At 41.0% G+C, this 22,536-nt stretch overlaps 3 protein-coding genes across 3 annotated transcripts; all 3 read left to right on the top strand.

Annotated features, from left to right (window-relative positions):
- Positions 1 to 1,010: 1,010 nt before the first annotated feature.
- Positions 1,011 to 1,940, top strand: LOC129339890 (olfactory receptor 6M1-like). The gene has a single exon (XM_054994463.1). The coding sequence runs from the start codon at positions 1,062 to 1,064 to the stop codon at positions 1,938 to 1,940; it is 879 nt and encodes a 292-aa protein (XP_054850438.1). The 5' UTR covers positions 1,011 to 1,061.
- Positions 1,941 to 7,877: 5,937 nt separating this feature from the next.
- LOC129339889 (olfactory receptor 6X1-like) lies at positions 7,878 to 8,825 on the top strand. The gene has a single exon (XM_054994462.1). It carries the CDS (start codon positions 7,878 to 7,880, stop codon positions 8,823 to 8,825), a length of 948 nt encoding a protein of 315 aa, XP_054850437.1.
- An 8,922-nt stretch (positions 8,826 to 17,747) lies between these two features.
- Positions 17,748 to 18,365, top strand: LOC129339888 (olfactory receptor 6X1-like). The gene has a single exon (XM_054994461.1). It carries the CDS (start codon positions 17,748 to 17,750, stop codon positions 18,363 to 18,365), a length of 618 nt encoding a protein of 205 aa, XP_054850436.1.
- Positions 18,366 to 22,536: the final 4,171 nt, after the last annotated feature.

Genomic DNA, 22,536 nt, shown 5'->3' with positions numbered 1-22,536 from the left:
ACAGCTGTTGCCTTCTTACCTTGTTTGTGGGCTTACTTTATGAATAAGATCTTCAATTGTTAATAAAGTTCAGAGAGAAAGGGATTTCTACCTTTATGAAGCATCTATGATGACTTTACTGTTTGACCTTCCTTTAGCTTCATAGTGTTCCTGTTGTACTATGTTTACAATTTTTTTTCTATACACAAAAACACAATTTTTGTGTTTTCGACTTTGTGTGGGGGTGCTCACACTAAATTATTGATGTCCCAATGGTAGCGTCTTTACTGTGTCCCATAGTACCTATCACAGCAGAAATCAAAGATTTTTTCCTTAAATGTATTTAAGTCTAATTAATCAGGTTCCCACTCTTGAATATAGATGTTTCACTAAATCTAAGCACATTGGTAAAGAAATGCACTTCTGTATGAACTGTAAATCATCTCCTCTTTCTTTTTTACCAATATCTTACATGATAACTTCACATCAGAGATGAGCCAGTTTGGTGTAGTGGTTAAGAGCATGGAACTCTTTTCTGGAGAGCCGGGTTTGATTCCCCACTCCTCCACTTGAAGCCAGCTGGGTGACCTTGGAGCAGTCACAGTTTCTCAGAACTCTCTCAGCCCCACCCACCTCACAGGGTGTTTTGTTGTGGGGATAATAATAACATACTTTGAGTGGCCATTAAGTTGTCACATCACATCACTATATTACATTACATTGCATTACATTGTGTTGTATTGTATTGTATTATGTTTACATATACTGCTGTATTTCTTCGTAATGGCTCTTAAGGTTTGAATGTTCAGGATTTTTCCTAAATCCTCTATATTAATTTACAGAAACTTCAGTTTTATTCACACTCATTTCATATTTTTCATTATTAATTTTTTTTCTTTATTTTCACTTAATTCAGAAACCCCAAGTCCTTTTATTTAGAATGAGCAGAAACTCTGATGACATCCGGGTTCTTCATTCCTTCTGTTTTGTCTTTTCAGAGAGAACAAAGAATGGAGTCAGACTCTGGCAACCAATCATCTGTTAAAGAATTTGTCTTCCTGTCTTTCCCAGTACACCGTGAGATGCAGATCTTCTTCTTTCTCATCTTGCTGCTCACTTACCTCCTCATCCTCATGGGAAATGTAGTCATTCTCTGCCTTATATGGACCAACCAAAGTCTCCACACTCCCATGTATTTCTTCCTCAGCAACTTGTCTTTCCTGGACATCCTCTTCACTACAGTTATTGCCCCCCAAATGCTCTCCAATCTTCTGGCTGAAAAGAAAATAATTTCTTTCTCTGGCTGCCTCACCCAGCTTTATTTTTATTTCTTCCTGGGGACGGTGGAATTCATCCTTTTAGCTGTCATGTCATTTGATCGTTATGTGGCCATTTGTAACCCATTGAGATACACTGTAATTATGAATGGAAGGGTCTGTTTCTTAATGGTGTTGGGATGTTGGGTTGGTGCCTTTTTCTCAGTTCTTTGTCCCATAGTTGTTGTCTCCAGACTTCCTTTCTGCCGGCATGCCATCAACCACTTCTTTTGTGATATTGCACCTTTGTTGGAAGCAGCCTGTGTGAACACCCACTTCATAGAACTCCTTGATTTCCTGATGTCTTCCCTAGTGATCCTGAGCTCCTTGATGCTCACTGTAGTATCTTACACCTACATCATCTCCACCATCCTCAAAATCCCATCTGTACAAGGGAGGCAGAAGGCCTTTTCTACCTGTGCCTCTCACATCACTGTGGTCACCATCGCCTATGGAAGTTCCATCTTCATGTATGTCCGCCCGAACCAAAACTACTCCCTGTCCTTTGATAAGGTCGCTGCTATCCTGACAACGGTGGTGACTCCACTTTTGAACCCTTTTATATACAGCCTCAGGAACGAGAAAGTCAAAGGAATTTTGAAGGAAGCTCTAAATAGGACATTTCTGTATAAGCATGTGACTTGATTTCACCAAGTTTATTTATTTATTTAAGTAAGCTAAGCGGACGTTCTACATTCTGGGGCCCTGACCACCTTGGAGAACAGCAACTTCTATTTCCTCTCCTTATATTCAGTTTTGAAATTCAGCATTAATGATTATTTTGGAGGGTCTGGAGGCAAGAACATTCATGACGACAAGACTCCTTTTCACTGGAGTTTCATTAAAATCTAAGTAAATAAGATACAGAAAATTAATTACAGGGTCTCCCAAAATTATCCCTCCACCTCCCAAAATAGCCATGATTGGCAGCTTTGCTTTGTATCGAAGCTGTGCTGCTGGAATTGGTAACTCTAAATATTATAAGTTGTATCTTTAATGACCTCTGCAACTGATTTACATCTACATGGCCCTCACTCCCTGCACCCTCTCCCCCCTCCCCTTCTCACCTATATATCTCTGGCCAGTTTCTTCTTACCCTTCATGATGAAGAGAACTGTGGTTCTCGAAAGCTTATGCTATAGTAAAGTTGATTAGTCTGAAAGGTGCTACTGGACTCTTTTCTATTTTGCTACTACAGACTAACGCAGCTAACTCTTCTGGATCAGTAACTTCAGGAACCAAATCATTTAGAAGAAACTGACATTTAAGTTTATTACTCAGATGACTTTAAGAATGTAATAAATTAGAAAGCAAACATTTCCAAGCAGACATAAAAAGGGCAGTCTAAAATTATATGGTCAATTGTGTCTAAGGAATTAAGACCACATTGACATAGATGCTCTTGCTTCGGGATCTGGTGATACTTTCCAGAACACATCCTGGAAGGGAATGCATTGCATTAACCCTGGCCAATAAAAAGGGTTCTATGCTGTGAAAGAATGTCAAGAGCATGAAGATAATAAGCCATCCTACATGGAAGACTAACAGGGCCAAGCATGGCGGGTGAACAAATGTTAGGTTGAGCTGGACACAGTTTTTGCTGTTCAGTATCTATAAATCATTGCTTGATCAATTTAAAGATGTAAGATTTGTCAGCTAAAGCTAAATCATCAAGGGTGATCCTAACTTGATTAAGTTTGAGTTTAATTGTAGCATCCCAGTTTGTATTCTGCAATTCCTTTTTCAAAGAGTTTAAAAGAGATCCTGGTTCAGCTCTAAAGTGAAGCTTAAGCCAGCAGCATATCAACAAAATCCAGGCCTTAGTACTAATCAGATTTTGGCCAGTTTCGAGACAAATCATAAAATAAGAATCACATTTGGAAACTCCCATGACTTGTCTAAGAAATATTGCTTGTGTATTTTCCACATCTTGATTGAAGGCTTTAAGCCATATGGAAATACCAAATAGAACTTGAGGTAATAATTTGGAATTAAATATTCTAATTACTGCAGAAATATATTGATTCCCTCTAACAAATAAAAATTACTTTAAATGGTTTAGAGAGGCTCTGACTAATGTTATAGTTCTGTTCCGGTGCACCAACCAGTTAAAATGATAATTGTAGGTGATAACATTTAACTTGTTCTGTTCTCAATTCCCAATATGCCACCTATGTGGAGCCCATTTTTTGGAAAACACAGCCACATTTCGGCCCCCACCTGGTCGGCAGCCAAGGGCTTGAGGCTGGGGGCCACATTTGCCACTGCGAAGGATAAGAGGCAGCGTTTCCCCGGCCTCTCAGGGTCACATGGGAAGGGGGCATGGCTAAGTGCCTTAACAGGACAGCCCTGTCTCTGCATCAGCACTTGTTGCCTCGTGCTCGGCCCACCCAGTAGCAGTGCAGGTTTTTGACCAGTTCCCTTTTGGGGGACCAGGTAGGAATTTTTCCTTTCTTTCCCTGATTGGCCTTGGGGAAGGAAGTTTTTTGCCTACCTTGTACTGCTTGCTGGAGCTGTGGCTATTGGACTGTGGTGGTGCTGTATAGTCCATCAATGGCAGGATTTAGTTGGGGGGATGTTAGCGGGATGGTGAGTACCCCTGGCACATCCCCATTGGTGGGGATATTAGGGGCCTGTCAGGATCGGCTGGCATGCTTTGTGGTGGCCAGTTGAGAGGGCAGGCTGCCTGGTGGGATCTCCTGGACAAGTCCTTCCCTCATGCTCTGCGGCAGAGGTGCTTGGAGCTTTAAGGGGGAAACCATCCGCCAGGCCAGCCGGATCTCAGCCATGCATGTGGGTGGCTCGCATCTGGGGCAGCAGGTCTCACCCAGACAGGTCAAGGTGGGGTCCAGGGGAGTGACCTTAGGGCTTGACCTGTACCACTGGTTAGGCCCTTGCCAGGGTTTTTTAGTTGTTGCAGTTCATGTTGTTGCCAAATAAAAGTGGCCCTTTATTACCCAAGCCTTGTATGTGCCTCTTATTCCGACTGTGCGGGCGGCAATTGATTTAGAGTAATTGATGGAAAGTAAATTAAATTGACAGTAGTTGTTGAAAGCTTCTAAATACCTTCAAAGACCAATTTTGGTTAAAGGATAGAATAACAGTATCATCCACATAAAGAAGAAGGGGTATTGATTGGCCTCCTAATTTGGGTGGGTGACCATTCACTGATAATAAAAACCAAGCCAGATTGGCAAGAAAAAGATTTAAAAGGAGGGGAGCAAATACATACACTTGCTTAACACCTTTCTGAATTGGCATTTGATTGGTTAACCTTCCATTTGATGTATATTTGACTTGGCATGTAGTATCTGTATGTAATTTCTTCAAGAGAAATAATAAATGTGAGTCAATTCCTAGGTTTGACATTTTATAACATAATCTTTCTCTGAGGATTGTCAAAAGTGTTTTTTAAGTCTACAAAAAAGGCTACAAAAAATTTATTACCTAGTTTCATACATTTCTCTGTTAAGGCCAACAAAAGAAGGCAGTGATCTAAAGTTGATTTATTTTTAGAAAAACCTATTTGTTCTAGGCCAGTGATAGCACTAGATTGAACTCAGTCCAAAAGACGGATTTCTAGGTGCTTGACATATAACTTACCCAGAACAGATAAAAGGCTAATAGGGTGGAAATTTCCAGGTAAATTCGGTCCTCCTTTCTTATAAACTGGGATTATAATTGAATTAAGGCATGAATTAGGAAGAATGCCATAGTGATCGATAAGTGTAAACAGATTAGCTAGTAACGGTGCCCACCAATCTACATACTTCTTAAAAAGTTCAGCGGGAAGCCCATCAGGGCCAGAGGCCCTACCCAGTTTCAAAATAGTGATTAAATCCATAATTTCATCACTGTTGACTGGAGGCCATCTAGGAATGTTAGAGGGGGTGGTCTCATTGTAGCTAATGGAACAGATAGAGTGATTCCACATATGTTGGATAATGCACTTCCAATCCTCTTTATAGATCATTTGGAATGGATTTTTTTGTGTGCGGAACAAAAAATCCACCTCAAACGATTGATAAAGTGCATTGAAAGTGTATTATCCAATGTGTGTGGAATCCATCATAGAGTCAGAGCTGAGTGTCGTTGCAAAATAACCAGTTCATCAAGTGGGATCAAGTGGGGGCTTATTATTTAGCAGTCCTGTAATTGCACGCCAGAAGGTCTTACTATCCCGTGACTTGAGAGAAAAAGAGAGTTGGTTCCATCTATTCTGAAAATAATCTTTCTTTTTCTTAGCAAGTAAATCTTGAAATGTCTTTTTATCGAAAAAAATAGTGCCCCAGATTGTTAGGTCTCCCTATTTGATGCCGCCTCCCACTTAACCAGGGTACTAGCAGTGCTGAACACAGCCCTCACTCCAATGTTGAACCTTTTCATTTATACAATAAGGAATCCAGAAGTTCAATTTGAACACTATTTAGGATATACCAAATTTAAAAACCAAGCAACAAACTGCTTTTAGGCATTTCCATACAGAAAGTCCATCCCACTAACCCATCCAATGTATCATCAGTGAGCTACAACCCATCCTGGAAAATGATACCTCTCTCTCAAAAGCCCTGGGTGGAAGACCTTTCCTTGCCTACAGACAGCCCCCCAACCTTAAACAACTTCTCACTTACAATCATGAATTGGCTAGCAGAGTCACCAGCACTGGTACCAGGCCCTGCAACAGACCCAGATGCCTGCTCTGCCCCTATATCTACCCAGGGAATACAATTACAGGACCCAATGGCATCAACTACACTGTCTCTGGCTCTTACAGCTGCTCATCCTCCAATCTGATATATGCCCTCATGTGCCAACAATGTCCTTCTGCTCTGTACATTGGACAAACCAGCCAACCTCTACGCAAAAGAATAAATGGACACAAATCTGACATTAGACATGGAAACGTCCAGAAACCAGTGGGAGAACACTTCAATCTACCAGGACATTCCATCAAAGACTTAAAGGTCGCTGTAGTTCAACAGAAACCTTTCAAAAGCAAAATCCAACAGGAGGCTGCTGAACTGGAATTCATATGCAAATTTGACTCTGTCAAGCTGGGACTGAATAGGGACTATGAATGGTTATCACATTATCACAGGTAACAGATTTCCTTTACAGAGGCGGGGTCTGGGGGAGCCCAGTGGAGCCTGGTATGGGCTTTTGGGGACCACAGTTCTCTTTGTCAGATGCATCTGGCAGGGAGAGCTGTGGTTATCGAAGGCTTATACTACATAGGAATTGGATGCTTATACTGCTGCAAACTAACACGGCAAACTGACTCCACACCAAAAGGAGATGTTTACATTTACTAGCAAAGGAATGTTTTGGTTGCCTCCCCGCTAATTGCATCTTGTCCCCTTCTGATATATGTCCCCTTCTCTCCCCTCTCTCTCCTCCTCTTCTGTATTTGACCAGTTTGTATCATGCATCTGATGAAGAGAACTTGATTCTCGAAAGCTTATGCTATAATAAAATTGGTTAGTCTTAAAGGTGCTACTGGACTCTTTTTGATTTTGCTACTACAGACTAACACGGCTAACTCCTCTGCATCTTTGCTTGCAATGTTAAGTCTGTAACTTCTATAACTCTTGATAATTGACCTGAGAGAATCTTACCTTCTTCAAAGTTATTCCCACAAGAGATATTGTACTCTTTAAGATATTCAGCAGAGTTAAATATGTAACTCTTTAAAGACTTGTTAATTGAGCTGAGAGAATTTTACCTTCTTAAAAGCAATTCCCATAAGAAATCTTACATTATTGAAGATGCTTTTTTTTGGAAATGTATATAAAAATTGAAATTGGAAGAACATTATTAATAGGGTTGGGCAAACAGCTTCATGGAAATGAAATTTCTCATAATGACTACTTCAGACAAATCGGATGCTTAGATGATCAAAGGGAAGAAGTGACAGAATTCCTTCAAATGCCTTTATTTTATTTTTTTTAAAATCCACCTTCCTCTCTTTCCCTGCTAAGGATATAGAAGAACAAAAGCACAATTTTGGGAAATTTTATGTATCTAAATCATTGGTCAATATCCATTATTTCTTCAGCTAATTCAGAAAACAGAGGAAGTGCAAGATGTAGACTAGCACACCTTGCAAGAATGAGTCTTCTACACCTGTAGGTCAAGTCAGTTCTACAGAATCTCAGTGTGGAAAGACAATCCTTTATAACAGTCATGGATACAATATCATGGAGTGTGATTTCCTACTGTTGGACTAAATGAGTAATTATCCTACAAATGACAAGTACTTTTATTGATATACAATGGAATGTCTAAGTCCAATGATGACAGATTTCCTAAAGGATTGTTTTTCTTCTTTGATGACCATTTAAGAGAAAAATTATTCTAGAGTATGTGTATGCCCAGGGTCACCCAATGAGTTTCAAGAGAATACGGCATTTGAAAGTGGATCTCCCAGTTCTACATTCTGGCTGCTGCACTAAATTTTACCTGATGATTGATATAATTTCATTTCATCATGTCTTTATTTCACATGAAGATAGACAGTTTGGTTTGTCTAGATTCTGAGCTACTTCAGAGGGTTAAGTGGATTTTGCAGCCACTAAATTGATAATGAATGCATCAACCGTAAGTGAATTTATTCTGGTAGGGATTCCTTTTCTCTATGATCTGCACAAAATTTTCTTTGTTATAGGTTTATTCATGTACATCATAGCCATCCTGGGGAACGGATTCATTCTAGTCATTGTAGCAATCGAGCCAAAGCTTCAGACTCCCATGTACATCTTCCTGAGCAACCTGGCTTTTCTGGAGATTTGCTACACCACAACTGTGGTGCCCAAGCTTCTACAAACACTTATAAAAACACGAACCACGATTTGTTTCCATTGTTGTATGGCTCAAAACTTCTTTCATTTCACATTTGGAGGTACAGAGCTTTTAATCCTTACTGTGATGTCCTTTGACCGCTATTTGGCCATATGTAAACCACTCCAATACCCAATGATTATGACCAGGAATGTTTGCTTTCAGTTGTCCTTGGCCACTTGGTATTTGTCGTTGATCGTCATATTTTTTCAGTGTCTCCTTGTATGGAGGATGCCTTTTTGCGCTTCCAATGTTGTTGATCATTTCTTCTGTGATGCTGCTCCCATGTTTAGCCTTGCATGTACTGATACGTACCTCAGTGAGCTTCTGGGATTGCTCAGTGCTCTCTTAATTGTTATTTTGACCTTGATGTTCACCACAGTGTCATATATCTGCATTATTTCCACCATAATGCGCATTCCTTCAGCCAAGGGACGCAAGAAAGCCTTCTCCACCTGTACATCTCACCTCATTGTGGTGTCTATATTGTATGGAGCACTGATGGCCATGTATGTGAGGCCCAACCTGCAATCCTCATCTCGCTTCACCAGGGTACTAGCAGTACTGAATACTGTCCTTACACCAATGTTGAACCCTTTCATTTATACAATAAGGAATACAGAAGTGAAGGTAGCTGTCCGGAATGCAATCCATAAGAGAAGACAGTTGCTGAATGAAGATTTTTTTAAATGAGTTCAAAAAAGTTGGAAAATAATATTCGTGATACAAGCACCATCACTAAGGTGCAACCAAGTGGAACTTAACAATATTCTGCTTAGGGGAATAAAATTCTCCTAAACAATAGAGCCCATTTGTATGTTAAATTGCAAATGCATGTCTTCTATGTTTATAATCATGTAATTCGAAATTTAATATACCACCCATAGAAGAACCTCATCTAACTTGGATAATTGTAATTTGTAATTCATAGTGTTTAGAATAATTTTTCATTACCGTGTTCAGTGTTGGTGGCTTACTGTGGAGCGGCTGATGACATTCACTCACAAGGTGAGTATAGGTTACACATAATTTGAAATCAGCTAAATTTGATATGAGAATTCTTTCTACCTGACACAGTCAGGATACATAATCATTGTGAAGTGAGAGATGGAAATGATCATAAGAAATAGTCATGTTGTATCAAGCAGCCTTGCTATCATGTGGATACATTTACAGGGAAGCTGAGACTCCTAGCATAGCCTTCAGAAGGATAAATCACTAATTTTTGTATTTATTCTATTGATCTCCATTAGAAGTGGGTACGGACCAAAATGCAGACCACAGCCCAACAAACCAGTCCATGGACTGGGGTGGATTTGTGAAAGTTTGTGGTTTGAGTTCATGAAATGCGACAGACCACAACCCAAATGAACCACCATTTTCCTGGTCCACACCTGCCTCTAGTTGCCATTGATAATAATAATCAAGTAGGCTGTTGTCAGTTACAGACCCTGAGATGCAAGGGGAATTCAGACCGATAACCAGTCTTGCATATCAAAGAGCATCAAGGACTTCAGCTGTGGGAATAGTTTTGGTAAGCAGCCATGTTGGTCTACAGTAGTAAAGCAGGATTTTTATCCAGTGGCACGTTAGAGACCAACAAGATTTTCCAGAGTTTACAATTTGGAGAGTCAGCGCTCTGAAGAAGGGAGGTCTAACTCTCAAAAGGTTACACTCTGAGAATCTTGTTGTTCGTTAAGGTGCCACTGAAGTAAAATCCTGCTGTTCTGCATGGGAAAGGCTTCAATGATCTAGCTCAGTTCTTCTCCCCCACCCCATTCTCTCAGTGAACTAAACTACAAGTGATGCATAGCACGTGTTCTTTAAGTGTCGGGTAACAATTTTATCTGATAAATGTCCTTCTAAAAGAGTCACTTGGGATGCTGTGGAGAGGAAGGTTGAAAATACAAGCAAAATTAGGTTAGATGCATTTTTTTTAGTGTAGTTTATGAGCGCAAGCCTCAAGTCTCTCCCCCTCCCACCCCAGGTGGAATCTGCCAGGTCTTAAAATAAACATTTTCAAAGACCAAGCAGTGCGAGAGTCCTGGGGGGAGAGGAACTTTGCAATTCCAGCCAGAGTGAGGGTGGGTGGGAGGGAGAGACTAAAGGCTTGTGCTCATAAACGACACTAGGAAAATGCTTCTAATCTAATTTTGCTTGCATTTTCTACCACAGTAGTTCAGCAGCTACGGAGTTTCGGCACTAGCCAAAACTTCATTTCTTTTCTCACCGTTATCTGTCAGAAACCAGAGTTATCCATCAGAAACCAGGTACATTGGTGCGCCTAGGATACAGACAGTCATAAATCAGCCCTTGGAAAAGCTCAGTGTATGAAACAAGTGGGGCTAGCTTTCTGTTGGGCGAAATTGCCACCAAGGGCATCCCATGGGCAAGACTGAAATGTGTAATAGAGAAGAGACCTGGATTAGAGTGAACACATGCAAAAGAACAGAGGCTTTTACTTACCTTTTTATTCACCTTGTCACCCGTTGGGAACCACAGTGGACTTTAGTCTGTAAACCGGCAAAGGCTAAAAATCCAAAATAAGAATTATCACACAAATCAGTGTGAATGAGACTACTGTATTTCTATGTACCTTTGTATTTGTTATCTATTGATTGTGATTTATTGATTGATACCAATTAGATGATTTCTATGTACCTGTGTATTTGATTTTTATTTATTGTTATTTATTAAATGAACTATTTATAAATATTACTTATGCTATTTATTACCCTGTATGCACTTTAGCACTTTGAACACTTGTTAATAGAAAATAATTTGAAAAGTCGTTTACAATTTGCAGCACTTGAAGTTTGGCTGAGTGTTAGCTGTGCTTCAGTTGTTTGCCCTCCCAGTGGTTCCAAATGCATGAATGGATCACTCTTATCCTTTGCATTTCCACAAGCACATCTGCCTCTCAATAAAATAATTTTATTCTTTCTCTTATTACTGTTTCCCACAGACTGTATAAAACAGACCAAACAGTTTTTACAAATTTGGTAACTTCCTCCACAGAAGAGGATCCTGGTCATTTTTTTTTTTTTAGTTTAAACATCTTGGTTAGGCTTTTGAGATTTTTTTTTCCTTTTGGGAGACTAGTCAGTACTGTTGGCACTGTCTGTTCCATCTAGATAAGAGCCCTTGAGCTACTGTTGCAAACCGGAAACCGCTTTCAAGGACAAAGCTTGACGGAGGCTAGAACCAGCCTCGAGGTTGGTTAGCACATAGCATTATGGAGGTGGAGTGATGAGTTCTTTCCTGCCTGCTATACCTGTGAAGCCACTGCCAGGCTCGTCATCAGAGGTTTCGGACCCTTTTGATTGGCTAAGAGTTTAGGCCAGCTGCAGGCAGCTGGTCGCGAAAGCCCTTGTTCTCAGTCTATTGCTACCCTGTTCCTGTTCTCACACCCCATACCTGCACTTGCTCCTGCTCTTTCCCTTTGGAAATACACGTTTCTGGAGGACTGTTTTGCTGCTGCTCCTGAATGCGATGAAACGGGTGGATTTCTTGCTAGCAACTTTTGTGCTTTTGTCTTTTGGATCTTCGGATTTATGAGCTAAAGCTCCCATTTGGACTCTGAAACTTGCTGAAGGTAACATCTGAACAACTTGAGGGATTTCTAGTGTATGTAGCCTAGCTTAAATAACCTGCTGCTGCTGTTATGCTTCTCCACATATTTTAATGTTTATTTTTGTTTGCCTTTGTAGTTTTCTTTAATAAATTACTTTTTCTTATATTAATATGGAGCTATTCAGAGTTATGGCTTCAGTCCAAGTCCAGTTCTTTTGCCACTTTGCTACTCAATTAATTGTTTTTCAATTCAGCCTGCTGGGTGCCTATCTTGCAGGACTGACTTTTGCTTGTCAAGTGCCCTGAGGGCTGGAGGCCTGCCTGTCAGTCTCTAGCTGTAGAGTCTGTCAGAGAGGTTGGTGGCAACTCATTACCCTGGCAGTGACGAAGTGAAGAAATCCAGATAATAGTTATTTGCGTTTGCATCTGTGTGTACTTTTGACACATTCAGAGGAGTCTTCCTCATGTGAGACAGTATACATGTGCAGAGCCGGAATGGGCATGAACCAAAATACAAACCAAAGTTCATCACGAACTGGGCCGGTTCATGGTTTGCGAACCGGCGATTCGTTGGTGCGTATTTCTGATGAACTGCAACAAACCACTATGATTTTTAGGGCACTTCATTTGATTCATTTTTCAGTTCATCACTGCAGATAGTCTGGCACCAATCAATCAATTCCCTAGGTAATGGGGGGGGGGGAGGATGGACATCTGCAGAATTTCTGCAGCCCTGGAAACACCCATGTCAGCCCTCCAAAGCTTGATCTGCAGCTCTGGCTGCCAACCAGAGAGTTCATGTTCTGCTACAGAAGTGACAAACTGTACAAAACAAATGAACCAGATCGCAAATTGGGAAGTTCATGGTGGTTCGTGGCTTGTGGTTTGTGAAACATGGCAAACCACAAACTGCCACAAACTGCCATTTTCCTGGTTTGTGCCCATCTCTAGTGCAGACCATTCAGGGAATGGTGTGTTATTTGATGAGGGGAATATCTTTTCTAAATGGCACCCCTGGAAACAGAGAAAGAAGTGTTTAATAAAAATGAATGGTGTAAGTTTTTGTGAGATGCTGATGAAGATAATTCAGATAGACAAAATGTAAAGCTCAATATGTTATATTATAGATTTCAGCTGCTGTTAATATCAGATTTGGTATCTGTATTGATAAATTGGGATGGAACTCTTTCCATATAATATAGTACTGACAGAGGCAATAAACTGAATTTGTAACAGTATAGTGCAAAATGTAGTGATTTTTCACATACATTCCTTTAAGGGGGAAAAATCCCTTAAGTCTTCAAAATTGCTGCACATTTTTAAGAAACTGGGAAAAAACCTATCAAATCCATCGTATTCCTTTTTATATTTATCAAATGTGGGTTTGAGCTGGTTGTCGGAGGAGTCATTCTCATTATTTAATCTGTATTGAGTTTCACTTGGAATAAATGTGCCAAATTATTATGCAACACTCATAATTGTTAGTGTAAAGATACTTATTAAGCAATAAAATAATGATTTTTAGAAGGGGCCAAAGCAGAGTTGAGACTAAGACATGGAAAAATGAAATTAATGACAGCAACAACAGTGTGGTTATATTCAGCCTTCTGAACAAATTAGTATCACTCTCAGAGTGATGAACAAAGTCAGTGTTATTATTATCCCCAGGGCTTTTTTTCAGCTGGAATGTGGTGGAACAGAGTTCCGTCACCTCTTAAAACTGGTCACATGGCCAGTGGTGGTGTTGAAGGCAATCTAAACTCCCCTCTGTCTAGAGATCAGGGGGCAGGCTATGTGACCATTTTCACTGAGGGCAATTTAAACTTTAAAAAACTCCCCCCCCCTTGTTCCAGATGACCCAAAGTGACATCATTGTGCGATCCTGGGAGCTGAGTTCCACCACCTCTTTTCCCAGAAAAAAAGCCCTGAGTATCCCCCCAACACAGCTTGGGAGCTGGGATGAGAGGAGGGTCTTCCCCAAGGCCACCTGCTGAGGTCAGGGCAGTGGTGGGAGTCGAACTAGCAGAGTGCTGATTCACAGTCCAGCTCAGCCAGTTAGCCACTACGCTAAGGATCCTGCCTATGCTATATGCAGGACTGCTGACCAAGCTAAACTTCTATTATTATTAGCTTCCGTGCTTCTTCTAATAATATAAACAATGCTCAATATAGTAGACACTGTGTGCATAAACTCTCCTGAAGAAAGGCACATCACAGCAACCCCTCCCCTTTTATTGATTTATTTATTTATTGGTACACCCTTATATCAATATATCGATATAAGGGCTGACTTTTAAAAAAAGACTGAAAATAAACACACTACCTGTCTTTGCTCAGGGAAGCCTATGAGGGGAGCAGCCCTTCCATCCATCCCTAGCCCCTCCTCCACTTTCAAATCAGAGCATCCCTCCCAAGCTGGCTTTTTTCCTGCAGCTGGAAGTGATTGTCACCCTTCCATGAGCTTTTGAATTTTTTTTTTAATTGGCACTTTAATATAATTATATTGACATAACATACCAATGATAAATTTAGCAAGTTTTCTGATTTCCCATCTTTCCTTTCGTAAAATAAGTCTCAAGCTCTTTTCTTTGTAGTGATATAAGAAAAAGAAATCTTTTTGCAATGGAAGTGGCTAATGCGGCACTTCCCAGCAGCTGCCTTACGGCTTAAGCTGGGTGCCGAAATTTGCCCCCGCGGATGGAGGAGGGGACAGACCTTTCTTCCCGGGCATCCGGGTCTTCAGCTGGGGGCAGAGACAGAAGACTTAGTAAGTGTCTCCACCTTCCAGCTTCAGTCTCTCCACATGATTGGCCCACCCGCCTCACCCTGTTTCAGTGCAGGATTAGCCGGCTGCTGTTTTGAGCCAGGTAGGAATTTTTTCCCCATTCCCTAATTGGCTAAATGGGTTTGGGTTTTTTGCCTACCTTGTACTGTAGCAGGGAGAGAGGCATTTGTAGGGTGGTGCTTAGTAGGTGTCACTGGCAGGAGAAAGTTGGGGAATAGGGAGCGGGCTGGTGAGCACCCCTTTGGCAATTCCCCATAGGAGGGGAAAGGGGTCTGGCAGGAAGGACGGTATGCTTCATGGCTGCCACCACCTGTCTAGACTGCCTCCAGGGAACCCCGGGTGCAAGTCCTTCCCTCATGCTGTACAGCTGAGGCTTTAGGAACTTGATGGGGGGGGGACCCTTTGCCTGGCCAGCCAGGTCCAAGCTATTCTTGGAATGGCTCAAGACCGGGGCAGTGGGGCTCGCCCAGGCAGGTCAAGGCGGAGGTCCTGGTGGGACACTGTGGCTTGACCTGTACCGCCAGTTGGCCTTGCCACAGTTCACTGTTGTTGTTATGTTTAATAAAGCGGTCCTTAGTTCCAAATTCTGTCTCTGTCTCTTCCTTCTGACTGTGGGGGGCAAAGACTTACTTTCTTTTAAATGAAAGCTGGGAATTCAGAGAACCTGCTACACCAAACTGGAGAGTCAGTTTGGTGTAGTAGTTAAGAGTGCAGGACTCTAATCTGGAAAGCTGGATTCCCCACTCCTCCGCTTAAAGCCAGCTGGTTGACCTAGGGTCAGTCACAGCTTCTAGCTCTCTCAGCCCCACCCAGCTCACAGGGTGTTTTGTTGTGGGGATAATAGTGGCATACTTTGTAAACATCCTGAAGGGTGGTATATAAATTAAATGTTGTTGCAGTTGTTGTTACAGGTATATTCGCAATGTTATGTAAATATAGCCATGTCAGTATTTAATTTTTTAAAAAATAAATAAATAAAGAGGGGGTGGAAAGCAGGAGGGGGGTGATTCAACAATGATGAATGCCCCATCATCAAAAAATGGGTTGGAGGTGGGTGGGAGCGGGTGCGGCAAACAAAACTGAAAAAAATATTACATGAGAGGAATAAAGTAGTTCCAAAAGAGCCAGGGGAAAAGATGATGGAAAAAATAATCACATGAAAAAAGTAAAAACAAGAGGCCCAAAAAGTGTGCAGAAAGTAAAATAAAGCAGCATGGATCGAGAATTAACGGGGGAGGGGGGGATGGAGAAAATCTCTACTGCTATTCCCAGATGTGCTTGCAAAATCAAGTTCATAGCTTCATAATGAATCTTTGGGTGTCATTCCCATGAGAAAGAGCCTTTGATTGGAGACTTAATTAATAAAAGTGATTCATAAAAGCTTTGTTATGTTGCACATTTTGAGGCCCTTAACACTCTTGTGGAGCAACGGAGTGCTTAGATGCTGAACCCACGATCAGTCCAAATGACTGTATGGCTTTAAAATGACTCATTTCTTCTTGCCCTGTTCTAAGGGCAAATGAAGGATTTCTTTAACCTCCGTTCTGGTGTAGTCGAATCTTTTCTCTCTCCTCAGATCCTGTTCAAAATGGAGTGAATGCAAGATGAAGATCGATGCCACCCAAATGTTGCTGTGGCGTTAATTCTACATAATTTTAGAGTGGAAAGTTCCACCCATAGTAATATATTGAAGGCTGGTTTTCTATCCCTGATCTTCGCAGACATGGAGTATATTTTCCCGCTATTGGGGAAAAAATGGGTAAATATTGTTTTCTTGTTTAGCATTGTATTAGTATACAAAATGTTGCAGAATCTTTAAACTGATTACTGACACAATCTCAACCATAAATATGTTTTTTTTCCCTGATGTGTATATGCTAAATGTGTTGGGGGATGTTACATGTGCTTTAATTATTGTTTAAAGGTCCTTGACGTCTTCCATTCTTTTCCAATTATTTGTTTAACTTTTCCTCTTCCTATAAGGAGCTCTCTATTCTGTCCCTCTCCTTTATCTCTTAGCCATTTTATTCGCAAAACAACCCTGCACTTTAGGTCTGATTGAGAAAGAGTGAAAGGTTCACCCAGTGAGTTTAACCGACAACATGGAGTTTGAAACCAGATTTCCCAAGTTTGACTATACTATACTGTTTCATTTCACTGTTCTTTCTTTAAAAAAACTGTTCTGGATATCATAATAGCCCGGAAATGACATATTTTCAGAATATAAATTGGCCTAAGCCTGTTTATGAAAAGCGAAAGATGAATCCTGTTGAGAGATTTCCACGGTTCCATCAAACAGCCTTTCCTTCTCTATTGAAACGATATTGTGTCCAAAAGTATCTGAATAAATATTTCAAGTGAACAAGGTATATGTTTAATTTGAATTCAGAGAATACTCATGGGTTTATCTGTACACTCCTTTCCTAGATTGAGTTTTTAGATCCAAACTTCAGTTTCTTAGAGCCAAGCTACAAGTGACGCCTGACACAGGTTGGACACTTGTCAGCTTCCCTCAAGTTTTGATGGGAAATGTAGGCATCCTGGTCTTGCAGCTGTAATGGAGAGCCAAGCTGTAAAACCAGGATGCCTACATTTCCCATCAAAACTTGAGGGAAGCTGACAAGTGTCCAACCTGTGTCAGGCGTCACTTGTGTCTTGACTCTTAGGCTACCAGGAGAACAGTTTGTTGTTCTGATTTGAGATATATGGCAAAAAATATAAATGTTAAGAAAACTTTTGCTTTAGATGATCCTCATTTTCAGCTGCTTCTCTTGCCCTGGTCACCTAGGTCAGTTCAATTCCTTAAACATACTGCCTATCTTTTCCTATGAAGTTACTACTGATTATGGGATGTCTTCCAATCTCAGCTATTCCAGAAGATGTTTGACTTTGCAGTTATGGAGGTGAGGATGAACACAACAACAGTGATGGAGTTTATTCTACTGGGTATTCCTTTTCTGCATGATCTACACCAGATTTTCTTTGTTGTCGGTTTATTTATCTACATTATAGCCGTTCTGGGGAATGGATTCATCCTCTGTATTGTTGCTATAGAGCCAAGACTTCAGACTCCCATGTACATCTTCCTGAGCAACCTAGCTTTTCTGGAGATCTGCTACACCACAACTGTGGTACCCAAGCTGCTTCAGACATTGGAACAAACACGGACCAAAATTTGTTTCCACTGCTGAATTTCCACTGCCCAGAATTTTTTATATTTCGCATTTGTTGGTTCAGAACTTTTAGTCCTAACAGTGATGTCATTTGACCTTTATTTGGCCATCTGCAAGCCACTTCAATATCCAATGATTATGACTAAGAATGTCTGCATTCAGTTGTCCTTAGCCACTTGGTATGTGTCATTCATACTTGTGTTTATTCAGTGTTTTGTTTTTTGGCAGATGCCCTTCTGTGGACCCAATGTTGTTGATACTTTTTTCTGTGATTCTGCTGCCATGTTTGGTCTTGTATGTAGTGATACTCACTTGAATGAGTTTGTGGGATTTCTGTTTGCTGTCTTAATGATAGTTGTGACTTTGATCTTAACTATAGTATCATACGCTTGTATCATCTCCACTGTAATGCACATCCCTTCAACTGTTGGACGCAAAAAGGCTTTTTCTACCTGCACATCTCACCTGATCGTGGTGTGTATATTGTATGGGGCATTGATTGCCATGTATGTGAGGCCTACTGTGCATTCGACTTCTCACATAACCAGAGTACTAGCCGTCTTGAACACTGCCTTTATTCCAATGCTGAATCCTTTCATATACACAATAAGGAATGCAGAAGTCAAAAATGCTGTTCAGAATATGATACATAAGAAGAGACAGTTGCTGAACAATGATTTTTTAAATGTTTTAAAAAGGTGAGGGTATAATATTTAAGACAAGAGATGGGCATGAACAGCAATACGAACTAAAAAAAGCTATTAACAGCCCAATCAGCTGTTCGCAAACAAGCTGTTAGTGAGGTCCCATTCTAAATGAACAGGTGGTCATTGCAAGCCTAGTTCTTCATTGCTGTTCGTCAAGACAGACAGTTTGGCACCTGCAATCAATTCCCTTGGCAACCAGAGGCAGGGACTGCCTGAACTCTGTCTGAACTCCTGCTGTTGCCCTGGAAACCCCAATCTAAGCCCAATTTGGCTTGATAGGCAGTTCTTCCTTTCAAGTGTGGAGCTCCAAATTTGTTACAAGGGGGAGGGGGGCTCCCAGCTCTGGTTTTGCAGACAGTGAGGGAGAGAGAGTTGCTGTTGGTATTTTGACAGAGAGAGTGCATTGGAGTTTGAATTTTCTTTGTTTGTGGTGGGATAGGATCTACATCTTCAAGTTCCAGGGCTGCTGCCGGGCTCTGGGCCAAGCTATTATTTATTACTGGTACCTTTCCTGCTACCTGCTCAGGTAAGGTTTTTGGGAGTGGTGTGGTAGGGATCTACCCCTTCAGGTTCCAGGGCTGCTGCCAGGCTCTGGGGACAAGCTATTATTTATTATTGGTACTTTTCCTGCTGCCTGCTCAGGTAGGGTTTCTGGGATTGGTGTGATAGGGATCTTGATGGCTGGAGGAGAGCCTGCTGGCCCCCATGAACACTGAACATGTTCATGAACAGATTATGTTTGTCAATGTTCGTTGTTCATAGATGGCAATGAACAACGAACAATATGTTCGGGGGGGGGGGGTTCTGTTCATGCCCATGTCTATTCCCGAGTAGCCACTATTGGCTCATGGGCTGAACTTTCTGGACTGAGAGCATTCCCAGGTAGAACTGAGAGAATTCATTGAGTATGTGCAGTCCAGCGTAGATCACTGGAGTAAACATGTTCATTGTTTGTAGCCAGACTGAGGAAATGGAAAAGTGGGAATTCTAGACAGATTGCCGGCCTTTTCAACCTCACCATGGAAAGTTATTCATCACCTATGGCAAGGCAAGCATGACAACTGGATATATTTGACAATTTTGTGAAAATCTTGTATTTGGGGTTGCTCAGTACTCCCAGATAAACTCTAAAGCATTTAAACTCCTTATGAAGGCGTGATCTGCATTTGACTGCATATACTTATCTCAGCTTCCAGACCCAGAGTATTTTTCAAATAAACGCTTTCATATGAGGCGGAGTGATTCCTTTCTTTTGATTCCCCCCCCCCATTGCACATCTCAGGTGGCAAAAGAGCATAAAGAAGCTCTTTTATTAGGCCCTATGCAGAACGAAGTCAAATTAAAGAATATATGAGGTTAACATGTGGTTTCTGACTATAATTTCAACTTACATTCTAGTCTATGATTTGCTTATATTTAAGGTTACATATGTGTCTCTCAGGTGATCTGAAGTCTTATGCTTATTATTAAAGACTAGCAACAAAGCCCATTGCGGAGGGAAAATGCAACAGGCTCTAGAAAGGGAAGGGGGCAGGCATTTGCTCCTCCTCTGTTACTGATTCCAGCTGGTGAAGGAGGGGGTGGGCATTGTCATCCACTCCACACCTGATCTGCCTGATTTCGGCCATGTGAAGGGGTGGTGGGCTTTGCTTCCTGCTCCATACCTGACACATGCTGGGTAAAATGGGGGGGGGGGACATTGCCTCCTGTTCTGCACCTGACATCTTAATTGAGGTGGCATAAAATGCCCCGGGGTCTAATCTTTATGAAACATGGAAGATAGTTAGAGGATAGTTAGGAATACCCCCCCCCCTCCAAATTCAGTTCCTTTTTGCTTGCAAAATGCCACCCACAGCATCCTGGCAAGCCCCCATAGTTTTTCTCATAGGGAATAATGGAGATTGGAGGTGGCTGGGGCAACTTCTTTGAGGGGGGCATAAAAGGACCCCCTCCGGTGTCCAATATTCCTGAAAATTGAGGAGGGGTGTAATTAGATGAGAGATAGGACTAGGTGCCCAGAATATTTGGTAAAATTTGGTGAAAAATGCCCCCCCCCATGCTTCAAGATAGACTCAAATTGTGTTTCCCTTTGAAAACAATGGCTTAATTTTACCAAATTTCCTTTTCTCTACTGAATCCAAACTGGTGAATGAATTCAGTATTCAGCGAATACATTTTTTTAAAAAAATGGTATTATTGATCCAAATCAGCCATTTTTTTCCTTTGCTCATCCCTAGTTCTGATTATTCCTTGCAAATTTCGTTTCCATTCTATTGCGAATATCTTAAATTTCTATAGCCCCTTTTCTGGAAGAAATGCAACCCAACCCACTGCTCTCAGATCAGTTAGCAAAGTTAAACCTGAAAATATTAATTAAACTATTATGCATTGTTTTTTTTATACAAGACTCAGAGCAAATGTTTCTTCAGTTATGCACAATTTCCCATGGGAGTTGCTTCTAAGAAGCTAAAATTCTCCCAGTCCAAGCAACAAGATTCATTAGAAGTTACAGAAATCCTTAGTAAAAGGAGAAAGATTTATGCCATATACAGGGCCAAGCTACACATGACGAATGACACTTGAACAGCAAGCGTATTTCTCCCTGTTCACTTGCCCTCCACTCAATCCACTTGCCGTTCAAGTGTCATTCGTCATGTGTAGCTTGGCCCGAAGTGAAACCAGAGTTTCAGAAGTTCCAGGTTTTACTCTGAGGGCCAAGCTACACATGACGAAAGACACTTGCCTGGCAAGTGGATTGAGTGGAGGGCAAGTGAACAGGGAGAAATACACTTGCCATTCAAGTGTCATTTGTCACTTGTAGCTTGGCCCTGAGAATAGTAGGACGAGTTGCTTTTCGTCCATTGAAGTGGTGATAGAATTCTAAGATATTCTTAATAGTGAGTAAACCAAATCTGAACAGAACAACCAGAACAATTATATATTAAAGAAAGAGTTACCTATACAAAAAGCAGCAGAATGAAGGGCATCTCCTTGTGCACTGGATTACAGCCTTCATGTCTATTCACTTGATACAGTTACAAGGGCACAAAGAATACTCCCATTACACCATTACAAGATATCTCCGTCAAACAACAGACATTATGAAATGTTAATGGGGATCTGTTTTGATCCTGCCAATGTGGGGAGGGCGGAATAGAAATCAAAATACATAAATAAATTTTTTTTAAAAAATCAAGGTTCTTCTCAATATTAACTTTTCCATTTTCATTGTAAAAATTTTCCCTTGTCTTTAAACTCAAAATCGTCTATACACTTTAGCATCAAACTCTACACATGACACATAATTTACATTTTTAAAAGATGGTTGGTGGAAATATCTTACCTGGTTGGTTATTAAGAATCAACTTGTCACAAGAGATATTAAGGAACTGTATATTTATTTATCTAAATTATCCTACCTCTCTACCCAATCATGGGCCTCGAATAGGTGAAGAAACACACTTTTTAAAAGGCTATGGTGCCTAAGCTTCTACAAACACTTATAGAAACACGGACCATGATTTGTTTCCGTTGTTGCATGGCTTAAAACTTCTTCCATTTCACATTTGGAGGTACAGAGCTTTTAATCCTTACTGTGTTGTCCTTTGACCACTATTTGGCCATATGCAAACCACACCAATGCAAACCACCCATGGCTTTTTTCCTGGGAAAAGAAGTGATGGAACTGACTGGGAACATCTGTGTGCGCCAAAGTGCGTGCAAGCTCCCAAGGACTGCACAATGATATCACTTCTGGGAAGTGACATCATCACGCAGGATGGAGCCACTGCCCGAGAGCGCTCCCGCAATTCAGGCCTGCTCGCCTCCCCACCCCTTACTGAGCAATTCCGTGTTCCCCCTAAGCAGTGCAGTGTTGTGAGCCAGAAAGTACTTTGAGAGCAGCAACGTGCAAGTTTTGAGCATGCCTTTTCCAATACCAGAATACATTTGATTAAAAGACTTTTGAATTAGACTGTCTGAGGCATTGGTACTGGATATCATCAATACGTTGCTGACACCCTCTTATGTATGTGGTTCTCAAAAGCTTATGCCTCAATAAAGTTGGTTAGTCTTAAAAGTGCTACTGGACTTTTTACTATTTTGTAACAACAGATTAAAACAGCGAACTCCTCCGGATATTAAAGTGTGCATGTATAATATATGGA

Source organism: Eublepharis macularius, chromosome 12 (assembly GCF_028583425.1).
Source record: "Eublepharis macularius isolate TG4126 chromosome 12, MPM_Emac_v1.0, whole genome shotgun sequence".
NCBI classification, from domain to species: domain Eukaryota; kingdom Metazoa; phylum Chordata; class Lepidosauria; order Squamata; family Eublepharidae; genus Eublepharis; species Eublepharis macularius.
Note: the sequence above shows the minus strand (reverse complement) of the source record. Positions and strands in the feature narration are given on the sequence as shown.